General features: G+C 48.2%; 1 protein-coding gene across 1 annotated transcript in view; it reads right to left on the reverse strand.

The window, feature by feature from the left end:
* Positions 1 to 2,358: 2,358 nt before the first annotated feature.
* The window catches only part of tsc22d4 (TSC22 domain family member 4), a 44,574-nt gene continuing 21,029 nt past the window's right edge, over positions 2,359 to 25,903 (reverse strand). The window contains exons 2-5 of the mRNA XM_029759652.1: positions 23,196 to 23,900; positions 17,602 to 17,750; positions 6,015 to 6,066; positions 2,359 to 2,593 (exon numbers count right to left, since the gene is read on the reverse strand). Of these exons, the coding sequence (XP_029615512.1) occupies positions 2,459 to 2,593; positions 6,015 to 6,066; positions 17,602 to 17,750; positions 23,196 to 23,900 (1,041 nt within the window). The 3' untranslated portion in view covers positions 2,359 to 2,458. The remainder of the gene's footprint in view (positions 2,594 to 6,014; positions 6,067 to 17,601; positions 17,751 to 23,195; positions 23,901 to 25,903) is intronic.

The raw sequence follows: 25,903 nt of genomic DNA on the forward strand, positions 1-25,903 counted from the left end.
AGGTTGCGTGTATATAGAGGTGTGGTGTGTATAGAGGTGCGGTGTATATAGAGGTGTGGTGTGTATAGTGTGTATAGAGGTGTGGTTGTGTATAGTGTGTATAGAGGTGGTGTATATAGAGGTGTGGTGTGTATAGAGGTGGTGTATATTTAGGTGTGGTGTGTATAGTGTGTATAGAGGTGTGTTGTGTATAGTGTGTATAGAGGTGGTGTTGTATAGAGGTTGCGGTTGTATAATAGAGGTGGTGTTATATGAGGTGGTGTATCTAGAGGGTGTGCGGTATAGAGGTGTGGTGTGTATAGAGGTGCGGTGTGTATAGAGGTGGTGTATATAGAGGTGGTGTATATAGAGATGTGGTGTGTATAGAGGTGGTGTATATAGAGGTGTGGTGTGTATAGTGTGTATAGAGGTGTGGTGTGTATAGTGTGTATAGAGGTGGTGTATATAGAGGTGTGGTGTGTATAGAGGTGGTGTATATAGAGGTGGTGTGTATAGAGGTGTGGTGTGTATATAGAGGTGGTGTATATAGAGGTGTGGTGTGTATAGAGGTGCGGTGTATATAGAGGTGGTGTATATAGAGGTGGTGTATATAGAGGTTGTGTATATAGAGGTGGTGTATATAGAGGTGGTGTATATAGAAGTGCGGTGTGTATAGAGGTGCGGTGTGTATAGAGGTGGTGTATATAGAGGTTGTGTATATAGAGGTGTGGTGTGTATAGAGGTGCGGTGTGTATAGAGGTGGTGTATATAGAGGTGGTGTATATAGAGGTGGTGTATATAGAGGTGTGGTGTGTATAGAGGTGGTGTATATAGAGGTGTGGTGTGTATAGAGGTGGTGTATATAGAGGTGGTGTATATAGAGGTGGTGTATATAGAGGTGTGGTGTGTATAGAGGTGCGGTGTGTATAGAGGTGGTGTATATGGAGGTGGTGTATATAGAGATGTGGTGTGTATAGAGGTGCGGTGTGTATAGAGGTGGTGTATATAGAGGTGGTGTATATAGAGGTGGTGTATATAGAGGTGTGGTGTGTATAGAGGTGGTGTATATAAAGGTGTGGTGTGTATAGAGGTGGTGTATATAGAGGTGGTGTATATAGAGGGTGGTGTATATAGAGGTGTGGTGTGTATAGAGGTGCGGTGTGTATAGAGGTGGTGTATATAGAGGTGGTGTATATAGAGGTGTGGTGTGTATAGAGGTGCGGTGTGTATAGAGGTGGTGTATATAGAGGTGGTGTATATAGAGGTGTGGTGTGTATAGAGGTGCGGTGTGTATAGAGGTGGTGTATATAGAGGTGTGGTGTGTATAGAGGTGTGGTGTGTATAGAGGTGCGGTGTGTATAGAGGTGGTGTATATAGAGGTGGTGTGTATAGAGGTGGTGTATATAGAGGTGGTGTATATAGAGATGTGGTGTGTATAGAGGTGGTGTATATAGAGGTGGTGTATATAGAGGTGGTGTATATAGAGGTGTGGTGTGTATAGAGGTGGTGTATATAGAGGTGTGGTGTGTATAGGTGTGGTGTATATAGAGGTGGTGTATATAGAGGTGGTGTATATAGAGGTGTGGTGTGTATAGAGGTGTGGTGTGTATAGAGGTGCGGTGTGTATAGAGGTGGTGTATATAGAGGTGGTGTATATAGAGATGTGGTGTGTATAGAGGTGGTGTATATAGAGGTGTGGTGTGTATAGTGTGTATAGAGGTGTGGTGTGTATAGTGTGTATAGAGGTGGTGTATATAGAGGTGTGGTGTGTATAGAGGTGGTGTGTATAGAGGTGGTGTGTATAGAGGTGGTGTATATAGAGGTGGTGTGTATAGAGGTGGTGTGTATAGAGGTGTGGTGTGTATAGTGTGTATAGAGGTGGTGTATATAGAGGTGGTGTATATAGAGGTGGTGTATATAGAGGTGGTGGTGTGTATAGTGTGTATATAGAGGTGTGGTGTGTATAGTGTGTATAGAGGTGGTGTATATAGAGGTGTGGTGTGTATAGAGGTGTGGTGTATATAGAGGTGTGGTGTGTATAGTGTGTATAGAGGTGTGGTGTGTATAGTGTGTATAGAGGTGGTGTATATAGAGGTGTGGTGTGTATAGAGGTGGTGTATATAGAGGTGTGGTGTGTATAGTGTGTATAGAGGTGTGGTGTGTATAGTGTGTATAGAGGTGGTGTGTATAGAGGTGCGGTGTATATAGAGGTGGCGTGTGCTGATACCTGACTGTTTGAGCCTTCCCTTCCTCTTAGCGCTCAGATCCACATTCCGACCCGGCTCTGCCGGTTACCCCCGACAACGCTGTGTGTGTGTGTGTGTGTGTGTGTGTGTGTGTGTGTGTGTGTGTGTGTGTGAGCTCTAGGTAGCCAGATACTCTTTAATCACAGTTATTTATTGTTTTCTGCAGTTGGACAGAATCACTCATCAGTAATGTTACAGGTATTACTAATTTAAACAACGTCATTACAGGAGTGTCAGTCTCTCAGCGTCCTCAGGATGCAGTTCTCTCTCTCCAGCTGGGCGTTCCTTTCTGACAGCTCTTTAATCTGTTCCCATAGCAACTCCACTTCCTCTCGGACCGCCAGCATCAGGTGGGTCTTTACAAGGTCCTGAAAAATAGAAAACAATCTACACTGAGTGGACAAAACACTAAGAACACCTTCCTAATATTGAGTTCCACCCTCTTTTTCCCCTCAGAACAGCCTCATATTGTCTGGGTGTAACCGATGTGAAATGGCTAGCTAGTTAGCAGGGTGCGCGCTAATAGCGTTTCAATCAGTGACGTCACTCGCTCTGAGACCTTGAAGTAGTTGTTCCCCCGCGGCTTTTGTGGAGCGATGGGTAACGATGCTTCGTGGGAGGCAGTTGCAGATGTGTGCAGAGGGTCCCTGGTTCAAGCCCAGGTAGGGGCGAGGAGAGGGACGGAAGTTATACTGTTACATGGGCATGGGCTCTACAAGGTGTCGAAAGCGTTCAACAGGGATGCTGGCCCATGTTGACTCCAGGGATGCTGGCCCATGTGGACTCCAGGGATGCTGGTCCATGTGGACTCCAGGGATGCTGGTCCATGTGGACTCCAGGGATGCTGGTCCATGTGGACTCCAGGGATGCTGGTCCATGTGGACTCCAGGGATGCTGGTCCATGTGGACTCCAGGGATGCTGGTCCATGTGGACTCCAGGGATGCTGGCCCATGTTGACTCCAGGGATGCTGGCCCATGTTGACTCCAGGGATGCTGGCCCACGTTGACTCCAGGGATGCTGGCCCACGTTGACTCCAGGGATGCTGGCCCATGTTGACTCCAGGGATGCTGGCCCATGTTGACTCCAGGGATGCTGGCCCACGTTGACTCCAGGGATGCTGGCCCACGTTGACTCCAGGGATGCTGGCCCATGTTGACTCCAGGGATGCTGGCCCATGTTCACTCCAATGCTTCCCGCAGTTGTCCAGTTGGCTGCCGGTCCTTTGGGTGGTGGAACATTCTTGATTCACACGGGAAACTGTTGCAGTTCTTGCCACATACCGGTGCGCCTGGCACCTACCACCATACTCCGTTCACCTACTACAATACCCCGTTCACCTACTACCATACCCCGTTCACCTACTACTATACCCCGTTCACCTACCACCATATCCTGTTCACCTACCACCATACCCCGTTCACCTTTGTCCATACCCTGTTCACCTACTACCATACCCCGTTCACCTAATACCATACCCCATTCACCTACCACCATACCCCGTTCACCTACCACCATACCCCGTTCACCTACTACCATACCCTGTTCACCTACTACCATACCCCGTTCACCTACCACCATACCCTGTTCACCTACTACCATACCCCGTTCACCTACTACCCCGTTCACCTATTACCATACCCCGTTCACCTACTACCATACCCCGTTCACCTATTACCCCGTTCACCTATTACCATACCCCGTTCACCTACTACCATACCCCGTTCACCTATTACCATACCCCGTTCACCTACCACCATACCCCGTTCACCTACTACCCCGTTCACCTACCTCCATACCCCGTTCACCTATTACCCCGTTCACCTATTACCATACCCCGTTCACCTATTACCATACCCCATTCACCTATTACCCCGTTCACCTATTACCATACCCCGTTCACCTACCACCATACCCCGTTCACCTACTACCCCGTTCACCTACCACCATACCCCGTTCACCTACTACCATACCCCGTTCACCTACCACCATACCCCGTTCACCTACCTCCATACCCCGTTCACCTACCACCATACCCCGTTTACCTACCACCAGACACCGTTCACCTACCACCATACCCCGTTCACCTACTACCATACCCCGTTCACCTACTAACATACCCCGTTCACCTACTACCATACCCCGTTCACCTACTACCATACCCCGTTCACCTACTACCATACCCCGTTCACCTACAACCATACCCCATTCACCTACTACCATACCCTGTTCAAAGGCACTTTAATATTTTGTCGTGCCAATTCACCCTCTGATTGGCACACAGACACAATCCATGTCTCAATTGTCTCAAGGCTGAACCAGGGTCTGTAGTGACGCCTCTAGCACTGAGATGCAGTGCCTTAGACCGCTGAACCAGGGTCTGTAGTGACTCCTCCAGCACTGAGATGCAGTGCCTTAGACCGCTGAACCAGGGTCTGTAGTGACGCCTCCAGCCGCTGAACCAGGGTCTGTAGTGACTCCTCTAGCACTGAGATGCAGTGCCTTAGACCGCTGAACCAGGGTCTGTAGTGACGCCTCTAGCACTGAGATGCAGTGCCATAGACCGCTGAACCAGGGTCTGTAGTGACGTCTCAAGCACTGAGATGCAGTGCCTCAGACAGCTGAACCAGGGTCTGTAGTGACGCCTTCAGCACTGAGATGCAGTGCCTCAGACAGCTGAACCAGGGTCTGTAGTGACGCCTCCAGCCGCTGAACCAGGGTCTGTAGTGACGCCTCTAGCACTGAGATGCAGTGCCTTAGACCGCTGGACCAGGGTCTGTAGTGACGCCTCCAGCACTGAGATGCAGTACCGTAGACCGCTGAACCAGGGTCTGTAGTGACGCCTCCAGCACTGAGATGCAGTGCCTTAGACCGCTGGACCAGGGTCTGTAGTGACGCCTCCAGCACTGAGATGCAGTACCTTAGACCACTGAACCAGGGTCTGTAGTGACGCCTCCAGCACTGAGATGCAGTACCTTAGACCGCTGAACCAGGGTCTGTAGTGACGCCTCCAGCCGCTGAACCACTCGGTAGTGTATTACAACACATGATATCAGAATGAGGTTATTACACAACAGAGACCTGTATATCACAATACATGATATCAGAATGAGGTTATTACCCAACAGAGACCTGTATATCACAATACATGATATCAGAATAAGGTTATTACCCAACATACCTGTATATGTCTATGCCGTTCTGACATTGCTCGACCAAATATTTATATATTCTTAATTCCATTCCTTTAGATGTGTGTTTGTTGTGAAATTGTTAGATATGACTATTTAAATATTACTGCACTGTTGGAGCTAGAAACACAAGCATTTCGCTACACCAGCAATAACATCTGCTAAACACATGTATGTGACAAATAAAATGTGATTTATATCACAATACATGAAGTCAGAATAAGGTTAACCTCTCTGGGATAGGGTCTAGTTTCCTGAATTTCCGCCTGACTGACGTGCCCAAAGTAAACTGCCTGTTACTCAGGCCCAGAAGCCAGGATATGCATATAATTGGTAGCATTGGATAGAAAACACTTTGACCTTTCTAAAACTGTTAAAATAATGTCTGAGACTATAACAGAATTGATATGGCAGGCGAAAATCCAAAGAAAATCTGACCAGAATTATTTCTTTTTTTGAGCTCCCAGGCTCTTATTATGGAAACCTATTTCTATGTACATCCGTCTCCCAGATTGCAATTCCTATGGCTTCCACTAGATGTCAACAGTCTTTATTCAAGGTTTCAGGCTTCTTTTTTGAAAAACACAACAGAGACCTACCATGGCTTGCTCGATCTTGTTGTCGATTGCGATCATGCTGCTACTCGACCCACTGCAAAGACGAGAAAATAAACATTTTGAATAGTGTGTGTGTGTCTAGATTCAGTGTAATGTGGTGGCACACAGTTCACATCAGAGTATGTGAGCATGGAGTTGAGTGGTCGGAAATCCCACTCAGCCGCTCCACTAAAAACCAAACCGCTCCTCGCTCACAAAAAAAAAAACACATTCATTAAAACAACACCCATCTATTTTTGTGACTACCTGGACCTACCATTTGATTTAGAAGTATTGAAACCAAACCACATGATTTGAATGAAAAGTATATTCATAAATATAAAAAAGGTGACTGTAAGAAGCACTCATCATTTGAAATAGGCTACATGTCATACCAAACAGCATATAAACACTCTACATTAGTCAGGAGCCAGACAGGGAGCCTAAGGAACAAACATGTATAATTTAGGCTATAGTATTAGCCTATTATCTCAGTGATTTCAAGGCTATAGCCTACAAACAAATACATTGTGGAGCATTTGAGAGTGCGACGCACTAGGCTGGCAGGAACATAAAGCGCTCAGCACCTAACATTTAGTTGTATTAAATCATTATACTCAATAAATTGTTACTTAGAATGAAATACAACTTAAATGAAAAAATGTCTTATTAGGCCCAGTGGCTTTGAATTAATTTGAGGTTTTTAGGCAATATAACACTATCAAAATGCCAGGACTATTGGGCCAAAATCAATTATAGCCTATTGTGGCACAAAATAATCAAAAGGTCAGACTGCTCAGAGATGCTTGGGGAAAATGGTCACAACGGGGACCAGCATGTGTTTCAGGGTAAGGGGTGTATCTGATCTCCATCAGCTAGGACTTGACATTGGTTACTCAAATCTTCCCATTTCTGCCAGTTTCTGCTAAATTTCATGCCTTCTCAAACAGCTGTAACTGTATATGTATTCGTACATCAAGTTGGGCTCTGGATGGGACAACTGTTGAACATCTGAGTTTATGGTTGTTTGTGGGGGAAAGAGGTTGAGTGAGTATGAGTATCCCACATATGTTGCTCTGCGGGTAATAATGTTAGGAACAATACAGGATGAATCACAATAATTGTTTGCTAAAATAATAATTGTAATTTTTGTAATGGCAATCCTGGTTAGAGGTAACAATCCTGGTTAGAGGTAACAATCCTGGTTAGAGGTAACAATCCTGGTTAGAGGTAACAATCCTTGGTTAGAGGTAACAATCCTGGTTAGAGGTAACAATCCTGGTTAGAGGTAACAATCCTGGTTAGAGGTAACAATCCTGGTTAGAGGTAACAATCCTGGTTAGAGGTAACAATCCTGGTTAGAGGTAACAATCCTTGGTTAGAGGTAACAATCCTGGTTAGAGGTAACAATCCTGGTTAGAGGTAACAATCCTGGTTAGAGGTAACAATCCTGGTTAGAGGTAACAATCCTTGGTTAGAGGTAACAATCCTGGTTAGAGGTAACAATCCTTGGTTAGAGGTAACAATCCTTGGTTAGAGGTAACAATCCTGGTTAGAGGTAACAATCCTGGTTAGAGGTAACAATCCTTGGTTAGAGGTAACAATCCTGGTTAGAGGTAACAATCCTGGTTAGAGGTAACAATCCTGGTTAAAGGTAACAATCCTGGTTAGAGGTAACAATCCTGGTTAGAGGTAACAATCCTGGTTAAAGGTAACAATCCTGGTTAGAGGTAACAATCCTTGGTTAGAGGTAACAATCCTGGTTAGAGGTAACAATCCTTGGTTAGAGGTAACAATCCTGGTTAAAAAATTTAAAAAACATCCATATGTAACAGAATGTGTAAAAACTAAAGGGTCTGAATACTTTCCGAAGGTTTATTAGGAAAGTATTCAGACCTCTTGACTTTTTCCACATTTTGTTACATTTTAAAATATGGCTGTAATGTATTAAATAGTTTTTTCCCCCCTCATCAATCTACACACAATACCCCATAATGACAAAGCAAAACCAGGTTTTTAGAAATGTTTTCTAATTTATAAAAAATAAACTGAAATATCACATTTACATTCAGGCCAAAGAGTTCAATCTGGTTTTCATCAGACTAGAGAATCTTGTTTCTAATGGTCTAAGAGTCATTAGGTGCCTTTTGGCAAACTCCAAGCGAGCTGTCATGTGCCTTTTACTGAGGAGTGGCTTCCATCTGGCCACTCTACCATAAAGGCCTGATTGGTGGAGTGCTGCAGAGATGGTTGTCCTTCTGGAAGGTTCTCCAATCTCCACAGAGGAACTCTGGAGCTCTGTCAGTGTGACCATTGGGTTCTTGGTCACCTCCCTGACCAAGGCACTTCTCCCCAGATTGCTCAGTTTAGCCGGGCGGCCAACTCTGGCCGCAAAAGGCATGGATTTTTATAGGGTGCATTGCGGCCACACAAAGGGGATGCCGCCGTGAAATTCTAGGCATTATCAAGTGCTGGTCAAATTGTGAATGAGTGACTGATGAAGTGTGTGCAGCCTGCACAAAAAACAAAGCAGAGCTCTTGCCTTTCAAGCAACCATTAGAGCCTCATCATATAACCTTACAATGTATTAAACATCTAAACATAACCCACGTCTGTAGAACGACTAAAGTTACATGAATAACTCTAAATTAAGCATCTAGGAGGACCTGTTTCTTTGTTAACCGCTCAACACAGAATAGCCGCATGTGCGCTCTCCCTCAAATCATTTGGAGAAAATATCCTTTCTATTTTATTCAGCTTTGTTCAATTGTATTCGTCATACTATAAAATAATACCACGGAATTCTTAGCAAATCTAGCCCACAGCCATATGGCACAGCCACATCAGGACCTGCTAAATGAACTAGTGTCGCCCCACAGCCACATCAGGACCTGCTAAATTAACTAGTGTAGCCCACAGCCACATCAGGACCTGCTAAATGAACTAGTGTAGTCCACAGCCACATCAGGACCTGCTAAATAAACTAGTGTAGCCCACAGCCACATCAGGACCTGCTAAATGAACTAGTGTAGCCCACAGCCACATCAGGACCTGCTAAATGAACTAGTGTCGCCCACAGCCACATCAGGACCTGCTAAATGAACTAGTGTAGCCCACAGCCACATCAGGACCTGCTAAATGAACTAGTGTAGCCCACAGCCACATCAGGACCTGCTAAATGAACTAGTGTAGCCCACAGCCATATGGCACAGCCACATCAGGACCTGCTAAATGAACTAGTGTCGCCCACAGCCACATCAGGACCTGCTAAATGAACTAGTGTAGTCCACAGCCATATGGCACAGCCAGATCAGGACCTGCTAAATGAACTAGTGTAGCCCACAGCCATATGGCACAGCCACATCAGGACCTGCTAAATGAACTAGTGTAGCCCACAGCCACATCACGACCTGCTAAATGAACTAGTGTCGCCCACAGCCACATCAGGACCTGCTAAATGAACTAGTGTCGCCCACAGCCATATCAGGACCTGCTAAATGAACTAGTGTCGCCCCACAGCCACATCAGGACCTGCTAAATGAACTAGTGTAGTCCACAGCCACATCAGGACCTGCTAAATGAACTAGTGTAGCCCACAGCCACATCAGGACCTGCTAAATGAACTAGTGTAGCCCACAGTCAGATGGCACAGCCACATCAGGACCTGCTAAATGAACTAGTGTCGCCTCACAGCCACATCAGGACCTGCTAAATGAACTAGTGTCGCCTCACAGCCATATGGCACAGCCACATCAGGACCTAACATCAGGACAACTCAGAGTATGCTATTCTGTTCTTCTGAAATAGACTACATTTTCTTCATGTCATGTTTCTTTAGACCTGTCTAAAATAAATCATGGATTTATTGTGATGGTGTAGACTATATTACATGGATGTATTGTGATGGTGTAGACTATATTACATGGATTTATTGTGATGGTGTAGACTATATTACATGGATTTATTGTGATGGTGTAGGTAGACTATATTACATGGATTTATTGTGATGGTGTAGACTATATTACATGGATGTATTGTGATGGTGTAGACTATATTACATGGATGTATTGTGATGGTGTAGACTATATTACATGGATTTATTGTGATGGTGTAGGTAGACTATATTACATGGATTTATTGTGATGGTGTAGGTAGACTATATTACATGGATTTATTGTGAAGGTGTAGGCTATATTACATGGATTTATTGTGACGGTGTAGGCTACATTACATGGATTTATTGTGATGGTGTAGACTATATTACATGGATTTATTGTGATGTTGTAGGTAGACTATATTACATGGATTTATTGTGATGGTGTAGGTAGACTATATTACATGGATTTATTGTGAAGGTGTAGGCTATATTACATGGATTTATTGTGACGGTGTAGGTAGACTATATTACATGGATTTATTGTGATGGTGTAGGCTACATTACATGGATTTATTGTGATGGTGTAGGCTATATTACATGGATTTATTGTGATGGTGTAGGTAGACTATATTACATGGATTTATTGTGATGGTGTAGGTAGACTATATTACATGGATTTATTGTGATGGTGTAGGTAGACTATATTACATGGATTTATTGTGATGGTGTAGGCTATCTGTGGAAGCCAGGAGATGCTAAATGTGATTATGTTCGTGGCTGACGAAATTTCGTGACTGCCACAGCCTTGGTATTTTCAGATCACCCAGCATGCAGCCAGCTACCCTAACCCCACAGAGCCAGATGAGCCCCAGCCAGCTACCCTAACCCCTAACCCCACAGAGCCAGATGAGCCCCAGCCAGCTACCCCTAACCCCACAGAGCCAGATGAGCCCCAGCCAGCTACCCTAACCCCACAGAGCCAGATGAGCTCCAACTCTACCCCAGCCAGCTACCCTAACCCCTAACCCCACAGAGCCAGATGAGACCCAACTCTACCCAGCCAGCTACCCTAACCCCACAGAGCCAGATGAGCCCCAGCCAGCTACCCTAACCCCTAACCCCACAGAGCCAGATGAGCTCCATCTCTACCCCAGCCAGCTACCCTAACCCCTAACCCCACAGAGCCAGAGACCCAACTCTACCCCAGCCAGCTACCCTAACCCCACAGAGCCAGATGAGCCCCAACCAGCTACCCTAACCCCTAACCCCACAGAGCCAGAGACCCAACTCTACCCCAGCCATCTACCCCTAACCCCACAGAGCCAGAGACCCAACTCTACCCCAGCCATCTACCCCTAACCCCACAGAGCCAGAGACCCAACTCTACCCCAGCCATCTACCCTAACCCCACAGAGCCAGAGACCCAACTCTACCCCAGCCAGCTACCCTAACCCCTAACCCCACAGAGCCAGATGAGCCCCAACTCTAACCCAGCCCCAGCCAGCTAGTTGATCCCAGATGAGCCCCAGCCAGCTACCCTAACCCCAGCCAGCCAGTTGATCCCAGATGAGAGAAGGCTTTGTCTGTGGATTTAGATTATGTCCTGATTCTATCCACACGTCTCATTGGCTAATCCTCATTCCACTTTTCCTGCAGGGCGGAATCTCCTGTCAAGGCGAGGGGAGTGTGCTCACATGAGGTACCATTCTGCCTCTCCCACACACCACACTGTCCTGCACTCTCATTGGTTCACACAGGTGCAAACTCCTTCTAAACCCCACCCCCTCAGTGCTTCATCCAATGACAACACGTGTCGTTCTCAGCCGCCCACTCGCACTGAGTATGTTGATTACCTTTCCAGGATCAACATACTCTGGCCCGTCTGTGTTTACCCCCCCTCCCCTCGCGGCTGTATCGTATAAACACTGAGTGGAGGATTAGATGCATCCCAGCCAGAATCTCTCCTGTGGTGAAAACACACACACACACACACACACACACACACACACACACACACACACACACACACACACACACACACACACACACACACACACACACACACACACACACACACACACACACACACACAAGCATCCACTGACTGTTCAACCTCTGAACCTCATCCAGAGACACAGGGCTGATATTGACAACACAAACAACCTTTTAGAGAGAGAGAGAGAGAGAGAGAGAGAGAGAGATATGCCGAGAGAGAGAGAGAGAGAGAGAGAGAGATGCCGAGAGAGAGAGAGAGAGAGAGAGAGAGAGAGAGAGAGAGAGAGAGATGAATGAGAGAGAGGAGACAGAAAGAGTGTGACAGAGAGAGAGAGAGAGAGAGAGAGAGAGAGAGAGAGAGAGAGAGAGAAGGGGACATTGGACTATACTTTAAATAGAGAGGAAAGAGTGCACACTTAGGGGAGGAGCCAGCCTGATCTGCCTAAGCAGATTAAACAGTCTTAGGCCTCTAGCTCATTCACTCACTTCCTCACCACCCCTCCCCCACATCAGCCACAATAATGCTAAATTACTTGGCGTTACCTAGGATTGTAAACTTGTCATGGTCAAAACATATAGATTCAATGGTTGTAAAGCTGGGGAGTGGTCTGTCTGAGAGATGACACCACAGTCCACAAAGCAAGTCCTGCAGGCTCTAGTTGGATCTCATCTTGATTACTGTCCAGTCATATGGTCAAGTGCTGCAAAGAAGGACCTACACTGAACAAAAAATATAAAAACGCAACATGCAACTATTTCTAAGATTTTATTGAGTTACAGTTCATATAAGAAAATCAGTAAATTGAAATAAATTCATTAGGCCCTAATCTATGGATTACACATGACTGAGAATACAGATATGCATCTGTTGGTCACAGATACCTAATAAAAAAGGTAGGGGCATGGATCAGAAAACCAGTCAGTATCTGGTATGACCACCATTTGCCTCATGCAGCGCGACACATCTCCTTCACATAGAGTTGATCAGGCTGTTGATTGTGGCCTGTGGAATGTTGCCCCAGTCCTCTTCAATGGCTGTGTGAAGTTGCTGGATATTGAACTGGAACATGCTGTCATACACCTCGATCCAGAGCATCCCAAACATGCTCAATGGGTGACATGTTTGGTGAGTATGCAGGCCATGGAAGAACTGGGACATTTTCAGCTTCCAGGAATTGTGTGCAGGTCCTTGCGACATGGGGCCGTGCATTATCATGCTGAAACATGAGGTGACGGCGGTGGATCAATGGCAGGACAATGGGTCTCAGGATCTTGTCCCTGTATCTCTGTGCATTCAAATTGCCATCAATAAAATTCAATTGTTTTCACTGTCTGTAGCTTATGCCTGCCCCATACCATAACCCCACCTCCACCATGGGGCCCATACCATAACCCTACCTCCACCATGGGGCCCATACCATAACCCTACCTCCACCATGGGGCCCATACCATAACCCTACCTCCACCATGGGGCCCATACCATAACCCTACCTCCACCATGGGGCCCATACCATAACCCTACCTCCACCATGGGACACTCTGTTCACAAAGTTGACATCAGCAAAACGCTCGCCCACACAACACCACACACGCTCGTCTGCCATACTGTTGAAATCAGGATTTATCCGTGAAGAGCACACTTCTCCAGCGTGCCAGTGGCAATCGAAGGTGAGTATTTGTCCACTGAAGACGGTTACGACGCCGAACTGCAGTCAGGTCAAAACTCTGGTGAGGATGAGGAGCACGCAGATGAGCTTCCCTGAGACGGTATCTGACAGATTGTGCATAAATTCTTCGGTTGTGTAAATCCACAGTTTCATCAGATGTCCGGGTGGCTGGTCTCAGACGACACCACAGGTGAAGAAGCCGGATGTGGAGGTTCTGGGCTGGGTGGTTACACGTAGTCTGGGGTTGTGAGGCCGGTTGGACGAACTACGAAATTCTCAAAAATTACGTTGGAGGCGGCTTATGGTAGAGAAATTTAAATTATATTCTCTGGTGGACATTCCTAGCAGTCAGCATGACAATTTCACGCTCCATCGACACATCTGTGTTAAATAGTCACACAGGCTTGAAGGTGTGACCGCAGGGCACAGTGGAAATCAGAGGCTCTGAGCTCCAGCATGCAAGACGATTTGATTTCACTAGAGAAAATGGTGTCTATTCAGCAGCCTGATGGTCTGGGGGTAGAAACAGCTGACTAGTGGTGTCTATTCAGCAGCCTGATGGTAGAAACAGCTGACTAGTGGTGTCTATTCAGCAGCCTGATGGTCTGATGGTAGAAACAGCTGACTAGTGGTGTCTATTCAGCAGCCTGATGGTAGAAACAGCTGACTAGTGGTGTCTATTCAGCAGCCTGATGGTCTGGGGGTAGAAACAGCTGACTAGTGGTGTCTATTCAACAGCCTGATGGTCTGATGGTAGAAACAGCTGACTAGTGGTGTCTATTCAGCAGCCTGATGGTCTGATGGTAGAAACAGCTGACTAGTGGTGTCTATTCAGCAGCCTGATGATAGAAACAGCTGACTAGTGGTGTCTATTCAACAGCCTGATGGTCTGGGGGTAGAAACAGCTGAGTAGTGGTGTCTATTCAGCAGCCTGATGGTAGAAACAGCTGACTAGTGGTGTCTATTCAACAGCCTGATGGTCTGGGGGTAGAAACAGCTGAGTAGTGGTGTCTATTCAGCAGCCTGATGGTAGAAACAGCTGACTAGAGGTGTCTATTCAGCAGCCTGATGGTAGAAACAGCTGAGTAGTGGTGTCTATTCAGCAGCCTGATGGTAGAAACAGCTGACTAGTGGTGTCTATTCAGCAGCCTGATGGTAGAAACAGCTGACTAGTGGTGTCTATTCAGCAGCCTGATGGTCTAATGGTAGAAACAGCTGACTAGTGGTGTCTATTCAGCAGCCTGATGGTAGAAACAGCTGACTAGTGGTGTCTATTCAGCAGCATGATGGTAGAAACAGCTGACTAGTGGTGTCTATTCAGCAGCCTGATGGTCTGGGGATAGAAACTATTGGCCATTCCTGGCCGACACTGTAAAGTCCATGGAGAATAAGAGCACCTCCTCCCAGCTGCCCACTGCACTGAGGCTAGGAAACACTGTCACCACTGATAAATCCACTATAATTGAGAATTTCAAAAAGCATTTCTCTACGGCTGGCCATGCTTTCCACCTGGCTACCCCAACCCCGGTCAACTGCCCGGCACCTTCCTCAGCAACTCACCCAAGCCTCCCCCATTTCTCCTCCCAAATCCAGATAGCTGATGTTCTGAAAGAGCTGCAAAATCTGGACCCCTACAAATCAGCTGGGCTAGGCAATCTGGACCTTCTCTTTCTAAAATTATCCGCCACAATTTTTGCAACCCCTATTACTAGCCTGTTCAACCTCTCTTTCATATCGTCTGAGATCCCTAAAGACTGGAAAGCTGCCGCGGCCAATTTGATGAGGGAGACACTCTAAACCAAAACTGTTAGAGACCTACAGTTGAAGTCGGAAGTTTACATACACTTTAGCCAAATACATTTAAACTCACTTTTTCACAATTCGTGAAATTTAATCCTATTAATTCTAGTACAAATTCCCTGTTTTAGGTCAGTTAGGATCACCACTTTATTTTAAGAACGTGAAATGTCAGAATAACAGTAGAGAGAATTATTTATTTCAGTTTTTATTTATTTCATCACATTCCCAGTGGGTCAGAAGTTTAGATACACTCAATTAGTATTTGGTATCATTGCCTTTAAATTGTTTAACTTGGGTCAAACGTTTCAGGTAGCCTTCCACAAGCGTCCCACAATAAGTTGGGTGAATTTTGGCCCATTCTTCCTGACAGAGCTGGTGTAACTGAGTCAGGTTTGTAGGCCTCCTTGCTCGCACACACTTTTTCAGTTCTGCCCACAAATGTTCTATAGGATTGTGGTCATGGCTTTGTGATGGCCACTCCAATACCTTGACTTTGTTGTCCTTAAGCCATTTTACCACAACTTTGGAAGTATGCGTGTCCATTTGGAAGACCCATTTGCGACCAAGCTTTAACTTCCTGACTGATGTCTTGAGATGTAGCTTCATTATATCCACATAATTTTCCTTCTTCCTGATGCCATCTATTTTGTGAAGTGTACCAGTCCCTCCTGCAGCAAAGCACCCCCACAACATGATTCTGCCACCCCCATGCTTCACGGTTGGGATGGTGTTCTTCGGCTTGCAAGCCTCCCCCTTTTTCCTCCAAACATAACGATGGTCATTATGGCCAAAAAGTTCTATTTTTGTTTCATCAGACCAGAGGACATTTCTCCAAAAAGTACGATCTTTGTCCCCATGTGCAGTTGCAAACCGTAGTCTGGCTTTTTTGTGGCGGTTTTGGAGCAGTGGCTTCTTCCTTGCTGAGCGGCCTTTCAGGTTATGGCGATATAGGACTCGTTTTACTGTGGATATAGATACTTTTGTATCTGTTTCCTCCAGCATCTTCACAAGGTCCTTTGCTGTTATTCTGGGATTGATTTTGCACTTTTCGTACCAAAGTACGTTCATCTCTAGGAGACAGAACGCGTCTCCTTCCTGAGCGGTATGACGGCTGCATGGTCCCATGGTGTTTATACTGATGAACGTACAAATCAGTCGAGCTAGACAATCGGAACGCATCTCCTTCCTGAGTGGTATGACTCTGTCATTCTTATCGGCAGACTTGGTTTCTCAAATGACTGCCTCGCTTGTTTCACCAACTACTTCTCAGACTATTAATTAGTACACAATAAACGTAGTACTAGAATATTAATTAGTACGCGATAAACGTAGTACTAGAATATTAATTAGTACGCGATAAACATAGTCTAGAATATTAGGTCTCTCTATGGGGTTTTTTCTCAGTATTTAGTCAGTACAGAACCTTCTAGTTATATTGTCCTTATTTTAAAATGTTTGTAGTTTTGTCTTTGAACCGTTCTTGTCAAAGGAATGTTCTGTATTACGTCATGCTTCATGTGGACCCCAGGAATGTTCTGTATTACGTCATGCTTCATGTGGACCCCAGGAAGAGTAGCTGCTGCTAATAAAATGCCAAGTCGGATTGAAAACAACCAGAATGGAGAGATGTGTGTGTGTGTGGTATGGTTGCAGTATTTAGGCCATATCTGTGATTGTGCTCACTGTACTGTGAAGTGCAGGCACTAGTTGCCTTACTTCTCTATTCTGAGCAGAGAAACTGGGAAGGTGTGGAGCCTGTCATTGAGCCAGCATGACTGACAGGAGAGTGATACTTTCACAAGTCCAACCTGAGGTCCATCCATATACACACACACTACTCTGGCCTCTCTATCACACTGGGGGCTATTTGGTACTCTGCTGCTACTAAACCTGCCCCCATCCCCCACCCCACAGACCCACACACACAGACCCACACACACAGACCCGCACACACAGATCCGCACACAGACCCGCACACAGACCCACACGCACACAGACCCACACACACACAGACCCACACACACAGACCCGCACACACAGACCCGCACACACAGACCCGCACACAGACCCGCACACAGACCCGCACACAGACCCACACACACAGACCAACCCCACAGACCCACACACACAGACCCACACACACAGACCCACCCCACAGACCCACACACACAGACCCGCACACAGCCCCGCACACAGACCCGCACACAGACCCGCACACAGACCCACACACAGACCCACACACAGACCATACCTGTCGTCCCCCGGCAGATGGACAGCCTCCTCGGAGCCGAACATGGACCAGGCCGAAGAAGTCTGGATGGGAGTCAGACTGGGTAGGAACATACCATCTCTACCCTGTAGGGGGGAGCTGGGCTGGGAATGAGACACTCTCAACAGAGACTAGAGAGAGAGTGGATATGGGGAGAGAGAGGGGGGGGGAGAGAGACCGACAGAGACAGAGAGAGGGGGAGAGAGAGACCGACAGAGAGAGAGGGGGAGAGAGAGACCGACAGAGAGAGAGAGGGGGAGAGAGAGACCGACAGAGAGAGAGAGGGGGAGAGAGAGACCGACAGAGAGAGAGAGAGAGGGGAAGAGAGAGACCCTGACAGAGAGAGAGAGGGAGGGAGAGAGAGACCCCGACAGAGAGAGAGAGGGAGGGAGAGAGAGACCCCGACAGAGAGAGAGAGGGAGGGAGGGAGAGAGAGACCGACAGAGAGAGAGAGAGGGGGAGAGAGAGACCCCGACATAGAGAGGGGGAGAGAGAGACCAACAGAGAGAGGGAGGGAGAGAGAGAGAGACCCCGACAGAGAGGGGGAGAGAGAGGCCCCGACATAGAGAGGGGGAGAGACAGACCCCATCAGAGAGAGAGACCGACAGAGAGGGAGGGAGAGAGAGAGAAACCGTCAGAGAGAGAAACCGACAGAGAGAGGGGGAGAGAGAGAAACCGACAGAGAGAGGGGGAGAGAGAGACCCCATCAGAGAGAGAAACCGTCAGAGAGAGAAACCGACAGAGAGAGGGGGAGAGAGAGACCAACAGAAGGGAGAGACGGAGAAAAAACAGTTATGAAATCTTTTTACGTTGCATGTTGGAATTTACAAGATTTTAAGTCCTCTGTTTTTGGGCTAAAGAGCAGAAACCCAGACTTCCTGAAAGAAATGGATGATGTTGATATTGTAGTACTACAGGAAACATGGTGCAGAGGTGATGTTTCCACTGGCTGTCCACTAGGTTATAGGGAGATTATCCTACCATCCACTAAACTAACAGGAATCAGACAGGGCAGGGACTCGGGACAGGGCTGGGACTCGGGACAGGGCAGGGACTCGGGACAGGGCAGGGACTCGGGACAGGGCAGGGACTCAGGACAGGGCAGGGACTCAGGACAGGGCCTCAGGACAGGGCAGAGACTCAGGACAGGGCAGGGACTAAGGACAGGGCAGGGACTCAGGACAGGGCAGGGACTCAGGACAGGGCAGAGACTCAAGAGACTCTGGCTATAGAGACCAGTCGTCACAGACAAACATGGCTGCCCAGAGAGGACAGTCTGGCTGCCCAGAGAGGACAGTCTGGCTATAGAGACCAGTCGTCACAGACAAACCTGGCTGCCCAGAGAGGACATTCTGGCTATAGAGACCGGTCGTCACAGACCAACCTGGCTGCCCAGAGAGGACAGTCTGGCTGTAGAGACCAGTCAACACAGACCATCCTGGCTGACCAGAGAGGACAGTCTGGCTATAGAGACCAGTCAACACAGACCATCCTGGCTGACCAGAGAGGACAGTCTGGCTATAGAGACCGGTCGTCACAGACCAACCTGGCTGACCAGAGAGGACAGGCTGGCTGACCAGAGAGGACAGTCTGGCTATAGAGACAGGTCAACACACACCATCCTGGCTGACCAGAGAGGACAGTCTGGCTATAGAGACCGGTCAACACAGACAAACCTGGCTGCCCAGAGAGGACAGTCTGGCTGTAGAGACCGGTCGTCACAGACCAACCTGACTGACCAGAGAGGACAGTCTGGCTGTAGAGACCGGTCGTCACAGACCAACCTGGCTGCCCAGAGAGGACAGTCTGGCTATAGAGACCGGTCGTCACAGACCAACCTGGCTGACCAGAGAGGACAGGCTGGCTGCCCAGAGAGGACAGGCTGGCTGCCCAGAGAGGACAGGCTGGCTGCCCAGAGAGGACAGGCTGGCTGACCAGAGAGGACAGTCTGGCTGCCCAGAGAGGACAGTCTGGCTGCCCAGAGAGGACAATCTGGCTATAGAGACAGGTCAACACACACCATCCTGGTTGACCAGAGAGGACAGTCTGGCTATAGAGACCGGTCAACACAGACAAACCTGGCTGCCCAGAGAGGACAGTCTGGCTGTAGAGACCGGTCGTCACAGACCAACCTGGCTGACCAGAGAGGACAGTCTGGCTGTAGAGACCGGTCGTCACAGACCAACCTGGCTGCCCAGAGAGGACAGTCTGGCTATAGAGACCGGTCGTCACAGACCAACCTGGCTGACCAGAGAGGACAGTCTGGCTGCCCAGAGAGGACAGGCTGGCTGCCCAGAGAGGACAGGCTGGCTGCCCAGAGAGGACAGGCTGGCTGACCAGAGAGGACAGTCTGGCTGCCCAGAGAGGACAGTCTGGCTGCCCAGAGAGGACAGGCTGGCTGCCCAGAGAGGACAGGCTGGCTGCCCAGAGAGGACAGGCTGGCTGCCCAGAGAGGACAGTCTGGCTGCCCAGAGAGGACAGTCTGGCTGTCCAGAGAGGACAGTCTGGCTGTCCAGAGGACAGGCTGTGCTCACTCTGCTCCAGGGGAGAGGTAGAGACAGAGCTGCATTTCCTATTAAACTGTGACAAAAACTCAGACCTAAGAGAATCTTTCTTTCCCCAAATTATTATTCAGTACAAAGAATTTGAAACTATGAAAGATGATAAGGACATATTCATTGGGTGATAAGCCAGAATGTGCAGTTTGTCCTCCTGCTACAACCTGAGGGACAGCCAGATATGTCCTCCTGCCACAACCTGAGGGACAGCCAGAAATGTCCTCCTGTCTCAACCTGAGGGACAGCCAGATATGTGTCCTCCTGCTACAACCTGAGGGACAGCCAGATGTGTCCTCCTGTCTCAACCTGAGGGACAGCCAGATATGTGTCCTCCTGCTACAACCTGAGGGACAGCCAGATGTGTCCTCCTGCTACAACCTGAGGGACAGCCAGATGTGTCCTCCTGCCACAACCTGAGGGACAGCCAGATATGTCCTCCTGCCACAACCTGAGGGACAACCAGATATGTGTCCTCCTGCCACAACCTGAGGGACAGCCAGATATGTCCTCCTGCCACAACCTGAGGGACAGCCAGAAATGTCCTCCTGTCTCAACCTGAGGGACAGCCAGATATGTGTCCTCCTGCTATAACCTGAGGGACAGCCAGATATGTCCTCCTGCCACAACCTGAGGGACAACCAGATATGTGTCCTCCTGCCACAACCTGAGGGACAGCCAGATATGTCCTCCTGCCACAACCTGAGGGACAGCCAGAAATGTCCTCCTGTCTCAACCTGAGGGACAGCCAGATATGTGTCCTCCTGCTACAACCTGAGGGACAGCCAGATATGTCCTCCTGCCACAACCTGAGGGACAGCCAGAAATGTCCTCCTGTCTCAACCTGAGGGACAGCCAGATATGTGTCCTCCTGCTACAACCTGAGGGACAGCCAGATGTGTCCTCCTGTCTCAACCTGAGGGACAGCCAGATATGTGTCCTCCTGCTACAACCTGAGGGACAGCCAGATGTGTCCTCCTGCCACAACCTGAGGGACAGCCAGATATGTCCTCCTGCCACAACCTGAGGGACAACCAGATATGTGTCCTCCTGCCACAACCTGAGGGACAGCCAGATATGTGTCCTCCTGCTACAACCTGAGGGACAGCCAGATATGTCCTCCTGCCACAACCTGAGGGACAGCCAGAAATGTCCTCCTGTCTCAACCTGATGGACAGCCAGATATGTGTCCTCCTGCCACAACCTGAGGGACAGCCAGATATATCCTCCTGCCACAACCTGAGGGACAACCAGATATGTGTCCTCCTGCCACAACCTGAGGGACAGCCAAATATGTCCTCCTGCTACAACCTGAGGGACAGCCAGATATGTCCTCCTGCCACAACCTGAGGGACAGCCAGATATGTCCTCCTGCCACAACCTGAGGGACAACCAGATATGTGTCCTCCTGCCACAACCTGAGGGACAGCCAGATATGTCCTCCTGCCACAACCTGAGGGACAACCAGATATGTGTCCTCCTGCCACAACCTGAGGGACAGCCAGATATGTGTCCTCCTGCTACAACCTGAGGGACAGCCAGATATGTCCTCCTGCCACAACCTGAGGGACAGCCAGATATGTCCTCCTGCCACAACCTGAGGGACAACCAGATATGTGTCCTCCTGCCACAACCTGAGGGACAGCCAGATATGTGTCCTCCTGCCACAACCTGAGGGACAGCCAAATATGTCCTCCTGCTACAACCTGAGGGACAGCCAGATATGTCCTCCTGTCTCAACCTGAGGGACAACCAGATATGTCCTCCTGTCTCAACCTGAGGGACAACCAGATATGTCCTCCTGTCTCAACCTGAGGGACAGCCAGATATGTCCTCCTGTCTCAACCTGAGGGACAACCAGTGAAAAGGGAAATGTAATGTGGATAATATTTCCCATCTTGTTTTGTTGTGTCTTTCATACCAGGTCATGTGTCTTTCTCAGTCATGTTGACACTGGTCTACTACTGTTGCTTTAATGTATTGTTATTCTCATTAATATTGTTGTTGTAGTTGATGTTAATCCCATGTCCACTACTATTATTATTATTGCTGTTGGTCACAACATTTTTGTTATACGTATACTTTGACAATATAAGTCATTTAACTTTCCATGTCAATAAAGTCTATTGAATTTAAATTTAATTGAAAATTGAGATGCAGAGGGGGAGAAGGACAGCGGGAGGAGAGTGAAACAGAGGGGAGAGAGAGAAAGAGTGGTGGGAGAGAGGCCAGAGAGAGAGAGACAGAACGAGGGGAAAGAGAGACAAAGATAGGGGAAGAGACAGAGGGCAGTGAGAGAGAGAGGGGGGAGCGAGAAGGCAGCGAGAGAAAGGGGGGAGACAGACAGAGACACAGAGAGGGGGGGAGACGGACAGAGAGGGGGAGGGAGGGAGACGGACAGAGAGACAGGGGGAGACGGACAGAGAGGGGGGAGGGAGGGAGACGGACAGAGAGACGGGGAGACGGACAGAGAGGGGGGAGGGAGGGAGACGGACAGAGAGGGGGGAGGGAGACGGACAGAAAGGGGGGAGGGAGACGGACAGAGACGGGGAGGGAGACGGACAGAGAGGGGAGAGGGAGACGGACAGAGAGGGGGGAGGGAGACGGACAGAGAGACAGAGAAGGGTGAAGACGAACAGAGAGAGAGGGAGACAGGGGGAGAGACTTTCTTACACACGCTATCAGCAAACCTTTGCTTGGGAATGTAGGAAAGTGTGTATTGTCTGTGTGTGTGTGTGTTGTCTGTGTGTGTGTGTGTGTGTGTGTGTGTGTGTGTGTGTGTATTGTCTGTCTGTCTGTCTGTCTGTCTGTCTGTCTGTCTGTATTGGCTGTGTGTGTGTGTGTGTGTGTATTGTCTGTTTGTGTGTGTGTGTGTGTATTGTATGTGTGTGTGTATTGTCTGTCTGTCTGTCTGTCTGTGTGTATTGTCTGTGTGTTTGTATTGTCATCTGTCTGTCTGTCTGTCTGTCTGTCTGTCTGTCTGTCTGTCTGTCTGTCTGTCTGTCTGTGGTGTGTTCTCACCCTCCCGGTAGCGTCCACGTCCAGGCGTAGAGGGGGGGGGATGTTCCGTGGGCGGGGGCTGGGCAGGGGGGGCGTGGGGTCGACCAATCGCAAGTTGACTCTTTCCAGGTGTGTGGGGGAGGGCGGGTCGCTGTGGAGGAGGAGCGGTTTCAGCCCTCCAAACCCCTCCCCATCTGACCCTATTGGCTGGGCCAGCAAGTGGGAGGTACCCTGAGAGTGAACAAGGTGTCCCGTCCTGAGGGTGCGCACGTGTCCAAGCAGCTCGCCTCCAGCCCCTCCCCCAGCCCTCTGTAGACCAATCCCTTCCAGCGACTCCAGAGAGTGGGCGTGTCTCATGCTGTCCATCACCCATCTAAGCCCCACCCCTTCCTCTCGTTCCAGGAAGTCCGTACAGGTCCATCGGCCCCGGAAATAGGGTTCTCCGTGGCCCTGGCCCAATCTGACAACTCGGAACCTGGAGCCCTGCCCCACAGCATCTTGGGAGTTGGATTTCCTCAGAGAGAGGGGAGTCGTCGGCTGGGAGAAACTTCCCTGCTGGTGGGAGGGGCCAGGCTGGGAGGAAGCAGTGGATTGGCTGGAGGACGGAGGGGAGGGATTTGATTGGCTAGAGGCCTGGGCAGGGGGCGGGGCTTCCCCAGAGCTCTGCGTGTAGTCTGACGTCACACTAGTAATCTGGAAGCCACTCCTCTTCTTCCCCCCACTCATCTAAACACACAGAGACACACAGTGAGAGCTGGGTGTGTCAGTAGGGTTGGACTCTCTCTAAAACTATAAAAACAACAGTGTTGTCCTAACATCTATATAGTCCTCTGTCTGGTCCTGTTGTCCTAACATCTATATAGTCCTCTGCCTGGTCCTGTTGTCCTAACATCTATATAGTCCTCTGTCTGGTCCTGTTGTCCTAACATCTATATAGTCCTCTGCCTGGTCTGGTCCTGTTGTCCTAACATCTATATAGTCCTCTGTCTGGTCTGGTCCTGTTGTCCTAACATCTATATAGTCCTCTGCCTGGTCCTGTTGTCCTAACATCTATATAGTCCTCTGTCTGGTCCTGTTGTCCTAACATCTATATAGTCCTCTGTCTGTTGTCCTAACATCTATATAGTCCTCTGTCTGGTCCTGTTGTCCTAACATCTATATAGTCCTCTGTCTGGTCCTGTTGTCCTAACATCTATATAGTCCTCTGTCTGGTCCTGTTGTCCTAACATCTATATAGTCCTCTGTCTGGTCCTGTTGTCCTAACATCTATATAGTCCTCTGTCTGGTCCTGATGTCCTAACATCTATATAGTCCTCTGTCTGGTCTGGTCCTGATGTCCTAACATCTATATAGTCCTCTGCCTGGTCCTGTTGTCCTAACATCTATATAGTCCTCTGCCTGGTCCTGTTGTCCTAACATCTATATAGTCCTCTGTCTGGTCCTGTTGTCCTAACATCTATATAGTCCTCTGTCTGGTCCTGTTGTCCTAACATCTATATAGTCCTCTGTCTGGTCTGGTCCTGTTGTCCTAACATCTATATAGTCCTCTGTCTGGTCTGGTCCTGTTGTCCTAACATCTATATAGTCCTTTGCCTGGTCCTGTTGTCCTAACATCTATATAGTCCTCTGTCTGGTCCTGTTGTCCTAACATCTATATAGTCCTCTGTCTGGTCCTGTTGTCCTAACATCTATATAGTCCTCTGTCTCATCCTGTTGTCCTAACATCTATAAAGTCCTCTGTCTGGTCCTGTTGTCCTAACATCTATATAGTCCTCTGTCTGGTCCTGATGTCCTAACATCTATATAGTCCTCTGCCTGGTCCTGTTGTCCTAACATCTATATAGTCCTCTGCCTGGTCCTGTTGTCCTAACATCTATATAGTCCTCTGTCTGGTCCTGTTGTCCTAACATCTATATAGTCCTCTGTCTGGTCCTGTTGTCCTAACATCTATATAGTCCTCTGTCTGGTCTGGTCCTGTTGTCCTAACATCTATATAGTCCTCTGTCTGGTCCTGTTGTCCTAACATCTATATAGTCCTCTGCCTGGTCCTGTTGTCCTAACATCTATATAGTCCTCTGTCTGGTCTGGTCCTGTTGTCCAAACATCTATATAGTCCTCTGTCTGGTCCTGTTGTCCTAACATCTATATAGTCCTCTGCCTGGTCTGGTCCTGTTGTCCTAACATCTATATAGTCCTCTGTCTGGTCTGGTCCTGTTGTCCTAACATCTATATAGTCCTCTGCCTGGTCCTGTTGTCCTAACATCTATATAGTCCTCTGTCTGGTCCTGTTGTCCTAACATCTATATAGTCCTCTGTCTGGTCCTGTTGTCCTAACATCTATATAGTCCTCTGTCTCATCCTGTTGTCCTAACATCTATATAGTCCTCTGTCTGGTCCTGTTGTCCTAACATCTATATAGTCCTCTGTCTGGTCTGGTCCTGTTGTCCTAACATCTATATAGTCCTCTGTCTGGTCCTGTTGTCCTAACATCTATATAGTCCTCTGTCTGGTCCTGTTGTCCTAACATCTATATAGTCCTCTGTCTGGTCTGGTCCTGTTGTCCTAACATCTATATAGTCCTCTGCCTGGTCTGTCCTGTCTGTGGAGAACAGGACCAGATTGTATATACTGAACAAAAATATAAACGCAACACGCAACAATTTCAACCATTTTACTGAGTTACAGTTCATATCAGGAAATCAGTCATATCAGGAAATCAGTCAATTGAA

Source organism: Salmo trutta, chromosome 8 (genome assembly GCF_901001165.1).
Source record: "Salmo trutta chromosome 8, fSalTru1.1, whole genome shotgun sequence".
Classification (NCBI taxonomy): Eukaryota; Metazoa; Chordata; class Actinopteri; order Salmoniformes; family Salmonidae; genus Salmo; species Salmo trutta.